The sequence below is a fragment of the Gymnogyps californianus genome, unplaced genomic scaffold (assembly GCF_018139145.2).
Source record: "Gymnogyps californianus isolate 813 unplaced genomic scaffold, ASM1813914v2 HiC_scaffold_202, whole genome shotgun sequence".
Classification (NCBI taxonomy): domain Eukaryota; kingdom Metazoa; phylum Chordata; class Aves; order Accipitriformes; family Cathartidae; genus Gymnogyps; species Gymnogyps californianus.
This window is the reverse complement of record NW_026114083.1, coordinates 11,794-21,644: the sequence shown is the minus strand read 5'-3', so window position 1 is coordinate 21,644 and position 9,851 is coordinate 11,794. Positions and strand designations below refer to the sequence as shown.

The window sequence follows — 9,851 nt, the reverse complement described above, 5'->3', positions numbered from 1 at the left end:
CAAGCCATGAGTTTTTGCACTTTTACCCTTCTAATTCTCTCCCCCATCCCACTGGGGGAGAGCGAGCAAGTGGCTGTCTAGTGCTTAACTGCCTACCTGTGGGATTCGCAGGGAGTGTTGCGAGCGGCCTTGAACAATTAGACATAGCCTTGAAAGACATAGAATAAGGGAGTAAATAAGTGATAAAGCAGGTGCGCAGAAAAGAAGCTGAAGACTGAAATAACTTGGAACACAGATATGAGACCGAAGCCAGAAGACGTGTGTCTTGCTCGACAGCACCAATCAGAAGCTTAGCCGCGGCGCGTGAACAGAAAGTATTAACTAATCATGGAACAAGCCTGAGCTCATGGACAGCTAATGAATCTATATAAGCACAAACTTGTAAACAATAAAGGTCTTTGGTTTTACCCGCACCAGAGTCCGTGAACCATCCCTACAAATGGCGCCCAACGTGGGGCACGAAACTACAGCGTGGAACGTACGTCGGTAGGGACTCCAGTTGGACGAATTCATCAGCGGAGGAGCTGAACGACCCGGGTCTCAATCACCAAATAAAGGTGAGCAACTGGAGCATTTTATTTTTTTTAAAATGGGGGCGCATATGTCTGTAGAAGAAGCGTCCATTTTGCGGCTGTTATTGCAATTGTTAGCTAAGCGGGGAATCAAATGTGAGGAACAGACTATGAAAATGTTGTTAATATGTGGCTTAAAACGCACGGAGCTCCCACTCAGTTGCATGAAGTATTTGATGTAGATAATTGGGAGAAAGCCGGCATGCTAATCTGGGAAGCAGCCTCATGAGGTGACCTTACGGCAGCTCAAATTATGACCACTTGGCGTGTAGTGACAGATAATTTACAGCAGATTAAGGCAGATAAAAAAGCTGCCGCTGCCGCCACGAGTGCTATAGCTCCCCAGACCCCCCCCGAAGAAATGACAGCGAGCGTAGGGGGAGAAAAAACTGCTTCCACTGTCAGACCTAAATCCCAAGATTTACAGGCTGCCTCAGTATCTCCGGAGGGTGAGCAGTGTAAGCTTGTGGATGCATCTGGACAATTGCCCAGTTTTACACCAGCATCTGTAGCCATCCCTCCCGCCCTGCTGAAAGAGACGACATCGGACGGCATGGACTTTGATCCTAAAGATCAGTGGGCAAAGCTAAGGGAGGAGGCGATTAAGACAGGAGACCTTGAGGCAGTGAGTTGGTCCTTTCCTGTCCTGGTACGGGATCAAGGACCAAATGAGAGGCAACCGTTCCAGTGGGACTTAATCAAGGAGTTGCGGAAAACCATTGTGACCTATGGACTTTCTGCCCCCTTTTCTCAGAGTCTGTTAGAAAAAGTTTTTACAGGACAATTGCTTACTCCTTATGATATATGCCAATTAGCCGCCATGATTTTAACGCCAACAACTCAGAAACTGTTATTTGCACAACAGTGGCAGGATCTGTGTGCCCAGGAAGCACTTGCGAATTTAGAAAAGCAGCCGAATGATCCATTACATGGAGCAGGCTTACCCCAGCTGCTAGGGCGGCCGCCGTTAGACGATCCGCGATTACAGGCACGACTTGACCCCGCGATTTTGCGTTTGACTGCCCGATTAGCTTATCAAGCCATGGTTAAAGTACCAGAGACAGGGAAAACAGAAAAATCATTTACCCGTATTATACAACAAACGAACGAGCCTTACATGCAATTTATTGATCGCTTGAGAGACGCTCTCGATAAGCAGATTGATAATGCCGAGGCAAAGGAAGCCCTATTACTTAAGCTAGCGGTTGAAAACACTAATGTAGACTGTAAACGAGTATTACAAACCCTACCACAAGGGGCCGGTATCATACAGATGATCGAGGTCTGCAATAGAGTTGGCTCTATCTCGCACCAAACTGAAGCCCTTGCTGGGGCCTTTGCGGCAGCAGTGAATGTTCCGACAACTAGCCCATGGAATACCCCAGTGTTTGTCATTAAAAAGAAAAATGGGAAGTGGCATTTGCTACATGATCTACGACGAATCAATGCAGTAATCGAAGACATGGGTTCACTGCAACCGGGTATGCCATCTCCTGCAATGATCCCCGCGAATATTATTATCATCGATTTAAAGGATTGTTTTTTTACCATACCCTTAGCAGCGGAAGATACATCTAGATTTGCCTTTTCAGTACCCACGGAGAACTGTGAGGAACCTATGCAAAGATATCATTGGACAGTACTGCCACAGGGAATGAAAAATTCACCCACCATTTGCCAGTAATATGTTGCCACTGCACTGACGCCAATTCGACAGCAGTACCCACAGTTAGTATGCTCAAAACCATGTTGTTAAAACAAAAAGGGGGAACCATTGGAGACTCCCCGCAGACACGCTTAGCAAAAGCAATGTATGTGTTGAATCATCTGTCCTTTACTCCTCATACTGAGACACCGGTGATGCTCTACCATTTTCACTCTTTAGGGGAGGTATCACAGCAAACATTACGAGATAAAAATGTACCTGTCATGGTGAAATCCCTACTAAATGGTAAATGGGAAGGTCCATTCACATTAATAACATGGGGGAGAGGGTATGCTTGTGTTTTGACAGATCACGGGCCCCGCTGGGTTCCAGCTCGGTGTGTACGGCCAGCACTCACAAAGCTGCAGGTACCAGGCAAACAACAGACAACCGCAAAAGACCCTGAAGGGCCTGCCGAGACATCAGAAGACATTTTGAGTGACAGCGCAAACTGTTTTGATGGGAAATGACTTGCTTGAGACAGTAAGGAGTTGTATATCAGGCCTCGCTAGGTCGCAGGTGTCTATATGTCTAGTCTGTAAGCACTGCTGTGGATATATTACTGCACATTGTATATTTTGTAGAAAGTATTTGATTTATTTTAATGGTAATCAGCACATTTATCTGAATCATACTTTAGCACCATTGTGTATTCATTGTAAGAGAATTAATAGTATACGTGAGATCTATTCAGTCCGTTATTTTTGTTGTTATGCAGACCGGTATATAAAATGGAGAGGATAACGACCTTTTTTAAGTTTGACTGGGTGTATACAAGCAATATGGGTGCCACCACAACCAAAGACGAATGTGTGGGTCACGTTAGCAAATCTAACAGGACAAGATTTTATTTGCCTGTCTATTGTATCTCCAGGGAACCCTTTTTCAACATGTCTTGTCGGAGTCCTGGCGGATACCTGGCCCAACACTACCCAGTCCCAGCATTTGTGCTCCAGTTTCAATGCCTGTGTCGACAACTGGGACGGATGGAGTGCTCATTTACCCCAATTACCACAGGAGCCACAGGAACTTGAACTCCTGGGTTCAGTTAAAATGGATAGCTGTTTGTATTTTAATTATGCAGGGTGCAATCGAACAACAGCACAAAATATCAACTCGTCTCTGTCCATATATAGAAATAATACAGCCTGGTGCAACTATACTAGCCCAAATATTTCCAAATCTAGCAATGCGCCTCTGGCGCTTCCCTCAGAGATCCTTTTTATCTGTGGCGATCGCGCATGGGGAGGAATAACATCTCATATAAAAGGAGGGCCTTGCAGTTTGGGGAGGCTCACTTTGCTAACCCCAAATACATCAATAATTGTTAATCACCGGCGCTCCAAGCAATCGACCCACGCCTTTAAGGCAGAGTGCAGGGATGATGTGGAATTTTGGAACAGTGAAAAGATAATTATGGCTTCTATAGCTGCGCCAGGGGTGGCAGCCTCGCAGGCCTTAGCCACACTAAATAAGTTGGGATGTTGGCTAGCCAAGCAGACTAATGCTACTTCTCAAGCCTTGAGTAGTTTGCTTTTAGATGTTGATTCAGTAAGACATGCAACCTTGCAAAATCGTGCAGCAATTGGTTTTTTGCTTTTAGCACGGGAGCATGAGTGTAAAGAGCTTGACGGTATGTGTTGTATGAATCTCTCGGATCACTCGGAATCTATTCACCGTAGCATTCAACAATTGAAAGAGGGAGTTAAAAAGCTACAAGTTGATGATGGATGGGGTTGGATAGAAAATCTTTTTAGTAACTGGGGAATTAATGATTGGCTTAAAGGTTTGATAAAGATTGGGCTAATTTTATTATGTGCTATTTGTGGCCTCCTGCTCATTATTCCGTGTTTGCTATCCTGTCTGCAAAGGGCCCTGCAGAGGATGATAAACACTGCATTTTGGGTAGAAAAACAAAAAGGGGGAATTGTGGGAATTCGCAGGGAGTGTTGCGAGCGGCCTTGAACAATTAGACATAGCCTTGAAAGACATAGAATGAGGGAGTAAATAAGTGATAAAGCAGGTGTGCAGAAAAGAAGCTGAAGACTGAAATAACTTGGAACACAGATATGGGACCGAAGCCAGAAGACGTGTGTCTTGCTCAACAGCACCAATCAGAAGCTTAGCCGCGGCGCGTGAACAGAAGGTATTAACTAATCATGGAACAAGCCTGAGCGCGTGGACAGCTAATAAATCTGTATAAGTACAAATTTGTAAACAATAAAAGCCCTTTGGTTTTACCCGCACCAGAGTCCGTGAATCAATCCTACACAGTTAGCCTCAAAATACGCCGCACTGAGTCCCAAATACACCACCGTCTCTCCTGTTGTTGCAGTTACCTTCCACTTGGGCTATGGTATTGCAGGAAAGGACCCATGGCTATAGTTGCCACAACTCTAAGAGCCAATAAACCACATTGTGACAGCAACTACTAAACTAATACAATGAATGCTTATAACAAATTCATTTAACACGCACCTGGTCAGATCTGTTGTTATCCCAACCGTTTTGGGCCCCACGTTGGGCGCCAAAAGGACTGTCATGGTTTAACCCCAGCCAGCAGCCAAGCACCACGCAGCTGCTCGCTCTCTCCCCTGCCCTGTCCCCACTCCCAGTGGGATGGGGAGGAGAATCGGGAAAGAAAGTAAACTCGTGGGTTGAGATAAAGAACAGTTTAATAACTAAAGTAAATATAATACTAACAATAATAATAATGCAATATTATTATTATTATTGCTAATACTAAGAAGAGAGTTAAACTCTGTCCAGCCAAAACCAGGACAATTCAGAAGTTGATTCACCTGTAGACAACATTAAAGTAAACCATCAGGGCCACTTCCAGTCCTTATGAGCTACCAGAATTCATCTGAGTCATTGGGCTGATGGCAAATTACACCAGGCTCTGCATCTTGACTGAGCACATAAACCAAAATAGTGATATCTGGTTTATGTCTAACTTTCCCTACTTCTTATTCATTGCCAGCAGTGAAAGGATCCACATATCCAAAATTGCTCTTATACTAAGAATCTGACCACAATTTGCATAAGCATACATTTTAATGTACTGCACACTTCACATCAGTACCATCTAATTCTCATGCTCTTTGCTGAAATCTTTAGGCCGAGTTGTCATTCAGCGGCTATTACAACACTTAAACTTTCATATAACCAAGGGCGCTCTATATTTTGCCTTAATATTGATATATAGCATGCATCATTTGGAGCCTTAGGTCACACATGTAAAGAGCATTTTTTCTTCCATGATGAGTTTAATGACTGAGAGATTTTGAGATAATGACTCAGTTGATACATCTGAGCATGAGATGTGCATCGTTAGCCTAAGTCAATGGGAGCATGTTTCATCAAGCCAATGGTCCACTGTGGTCAAAGGTCTGTGTCACCTCACAAGGGTTCAGTGGCAACCTTCCAAAATATCATACTTAACAGATTCAGGAGGACATGCTTATTGGTAACCTCTGCAGCTAGACTAGGAATCTAGATATTAAGCATTTATATTTACTTCATTCTTTATGAATTAAATCATTTAGATTGTTATGATTATTTAAAACATTTTAAGTATGCTTGCAAAAGGGATTAGTAGAAACCATAAAGATGTATGTTCACCTTGTCATAAAGAATGCAAGAATAGTTTTAGCTTAGAATCAGATATGCAGAATCAGAAGACTCACAATAAACTGGGAATTAATATTATTAGTTTCTAAATATCTGACTAGCATGAATGTAGTAAATGTGTATTTGTACAGTTGAATTGTATTTATCATGGTTTTTCAGCAAGTCACCACCTGGCAATTTCTCACATCATTTAACATGCAGACACACAGGCAAACCAGCACACAAATCTGGTTGCCTTCTGATGGAATGTTGTTGCCTTGAAGTTGGTAAAGAGATACATTTGAGAGAGAAATCATCTTTCTATTGTGTACATGTATTGTGTCTAGACCAAAAAGCCTTAAATTATGTCTGAGGATTCCAGGCATCACCACAGAATAGAAATTAATATTACTGCTTTGACCCGGTGTCTCCAAGATGCATTACTTTATGGCCTGATAAAATTACAGTTTATAACAGGGAAGAAAGTTTACCTGCAAAATGGTTTTAATCTGTTTTTTTCTTTTTGTATCTACTATAAAAAAATTTCTTACCTGTGAGAGAGTTGTTCCTACATTTCTGGGGGGAGAGGGAAAGTCTCTCTTGCTGAAAGAACCCAAACTGCATACCTATCATCCATCCCTCTACAAAGACTGTATTTCTGACAGAGAACAAATAAATTTCCTGTAGATTGTTCCAAACAAGTCCCTTGTTTTCTAATTTTTTGCTAAACTCACGGATGGAGTGGTTTGTCCATGGCTGTCCATGTGAATGCCCAGACCTATCAAACAGAGACGTGGGCAACAACCTACAGGAATGAGATGGAGTCACACTCTCCTCTCTGCCATCTCATGAGCCCAGGTGTTAGAAAATGTTAGAAAAACATTAGAAAAAGGTGAATGGTATCACTGTGTGCTGGTTTGCTGGGACAGAGTTAATTTTCTTCATAGTAGCTAGTATGGGCTAGGTTTTGGATTTGTGCTGGAAACAGTGTTGATAACACAGGGTGTTTTAGTTATTGCTGAGCTGTGCTTACACAGAGTCAAGGCCTTTGCTGCTCCTCACCCACCCCACCAGCGAGGAGGCTGGGGTGGGCAAGGAGCTGGGAGGGGACACAGCCGGGACTGCTGACCCCAACTGCCCAAAGGGATATTCCAGACCATAGGACGTCATGCTCAGCATAGAAAGCTGGGGAAGAAGGGGGGGGGGAGAAATGTTCGGAGTGATGGCGTTTGTCTTCCCAAGAACCATTAGGCATGATGGAGCCCTGCTTTCCTGGAGATGGCTGAACACCTGCCTGCCCATGGGAAGTGGTGAATGAATCCCTTGTTTTGCTTTGCTTGTGTGCGCGGCTTTTGCTTTCCCTATTAACTGTCTTTATCTCAACCCACGAGTTTTCTCACTTTACTCTTTCTGATCCACTCCCCCATCCCACTGGGTGGGGGGAGTGAGCGAGCGGCTGCGTGGGGCTTAGTTGCTGACTGAGGTTAAACCACGACACACTGCCAACATGTAAGGCATGAGGTTGCAGAACAGGAGAGAAGCCAAGCTCCACGCACCCCACCAGCCCCCTGCTCACTAGCACGGCAGCACTGACACATGCTGCTCCTCCTCGCAGGACTCAGGAAAGGAAGAAACTGGACATGAGTTGTGTGTGCACCCTCCAAAGAGAGGCAATGCTACCAGCATGGCAAGTGCTGCTTCAAGGTCAAAGAACATTTGTACTGTGCTCCACGTGAGGACATATTGTTTTCCTTCAGTCCATTTCACTCAGCCTTAAGCAGAGGGTTTAGGTCTTAGGTCTAAATGAATTATTTACATGAAGGGATAACATGTGGGTCAGGTTCAACAAGAGGCATTAGAATAAGCTGTGCAAGACTGCCACAGATTGAATAAACCCAAATATTACCATATTTTCTGGGAAGAAAATAAACACCACTCAAGAGAAAAAAAGTGGTCAGAAATCAGAGACATGTCTGACCTGAATTGTACATACCACAGTGTTGTGCTCAGGTTGACATTCCCACTGAATAACTGGCCAGAACAACGCTGCTGCCGAATTCAGTCGCCGCACTGCTAACCCAGCCATTAAATACTGGAAACTCTAATCTTTCTAACACACTGAGTTAGTTTTGTTCTCACCCAACTTTCCTATCTCCCTTTCACTTTATTTAAGGATCTATTACCATGGGTTTGTACAGCAATTTAATCATACAAAGCCTGATCCTATGACATGCTGAATATCTTCAGCTAACACCACACATCACCAGAGGACTGTTTTATCTTTGGCTACATTTTCAGCCTGGTTGTTTCCCATGTCTTTCCACATGTAGTGGTGCTACATGATCCATTTAAAGGGCACCTTCACTGTCCTTTATATTCCTGATACGCAGAATTATTAAAAATAATTGATTTAGTAAAGTACTATTTTAGCGAGGTAATTAAGCATGTTTATAGTTTAAAAGCAGAGAGTATTTCCACAGACTTCATTATTCATATGTTTAATGTTATTAATTAAATCAAATTCCAACCAAAATGAGGTCTTTGTTTTATTCCCCATTATATGGTACAGGTCCCAAGGAAGTGGCTAGCGCTAGGGATTCACAAAGCTGCAAGGGAGCCTGTAACATCCATTATGTCACACAGCTCCTACACAGCAAATAAACATCACTGACCATAAAACAAATCATCATCTTATACTAATAAGGTACTTCACAAAGGCTTTCCAAAATACTCCGTAAAACAGATGGATTAAATTATGGCATGTTGTTTGCACAGCCACAAATACATGTAATGAAGATCAAGTCCACATCCAAAAGAATTTATCACCTGAAATGCAACTACCTGTAGGCGGACTGTGACAACGCTTTAACAGCTTTGTGCATTTTAGATTCTCCAAGGACAGAGGTAACTGGTCAATCCATTATGTCTATAAATAACAATAAATACACATCTAAGATTCGAATCTATTTTAATAAAGAGCTGTCTAATTTCCCCAATTGTAACACTTCCATTATAAAGCTGCCAGATTTCATTAGCTTTCTATTTCCAGTCAAACCTAAAAAGGAGGTGCCAGCCACTCAATAAGAATTGCCGATTTGGTCAAACAAAAAACACGGGCATACAAACCAGATCTTTTCAGAGATTAATGAGAAGAAGGATCCCAAATAAAACACCACCACTGAGATGGGAACTTTCACCGAGAGAGCTGATAGCCCTCTCCAGGTGGAGAGATTAAGAGGCAGGAAATCAGGGTTAGGCTGAAGTAATTTAAATGGCAGGTCTTCTGCTAAATTCACCCATTTTGAATGAAACATTACAGAGTTGCACCAGCCAAGAGAAGGGAAGGCAAGGCAACAACTGTCTGCAGCAGGAGGGGAAGGAGCAGCTCTGAGCAGGGAAAAGTCATTTCTCCAGCAACCACGGCTGAAGTGTACTCATGCCCTTGCCTGAGCAGTCCCTTTAAAGCACGATATAACTCATCCACGTGGTTCTCCTCTGAAGCTAGAACAAACATCTCTTGCTCGCCCCTCACCTATAGCTTTCCAGCAGATGATAGATCCATCAGTAGCAGTTAGTCACAGGTGTATCATTTTTCATGTGATTTTTGACAGAGAAAATAAGACAGCAGCTGCCCTTATTCAGAGTAAGAGCAGTGCTGCCCTAAGCAGATTTTCAAGCAGTCAAGGAGCTGTGCTATGGGCTCTGCAAGCTATCATTGCCTTAAAGACCGAAATATGCTCTTCAAGCTTCTTGGTGAAGAACTCAGCATCCTTAACAAAGAAAATAAGTACAGTTAATCACATTTGCCTAAAAGTCAGTCAAAGGATGAGCTACTAAACTGAAGCTACTGCATTTATCAGGCTGGAGCTAGTCCTTATATTCTCCCTTAGGCAAACTACCAAAAATTTTATATACATGCAAGTGTTCCACTGACTTTGTGAGTCTGCTTTTGTGCATAAGGA

General features: G+C 43.1%; 1 protein-coding gene across 2 annotated transcripts; it reads left to right on the top strand.

The window, feature by feature from the left end:
• Positions 1–353: 353 nt before the first annotated feature.
• On the top strand, positions 354–4,416 carry LOC127028130 (uncharacterized). 2 transcript variants are annotated; one of them, XM_050913921.1, is made up of 2 exons: positions 354–557; positions 3,152–4,416. In XM_050913921.1, the coding sequence occupies exon 2, from the start codon at positions 3,331–3,333 to the stop codon at positions 4,240–4,242; it is 912 nt and encodes a 303-aa protein (XP_050769878.1). In that variant the 5' UTR covers positions 354–557; positions 3,152–3,330; the 3' UTR covers positions 4,243–4,416. The 2 variants fall into 2 exon arrangements, with proteins under 2 accessions (XP_050769878.1, XP_050769879.1); XM_050913922.1 differs by having other exon boundaries at positions 2,566–4,416.
• Positions 4,417–9,851: the final 5,435 nt, after the last annotated feature.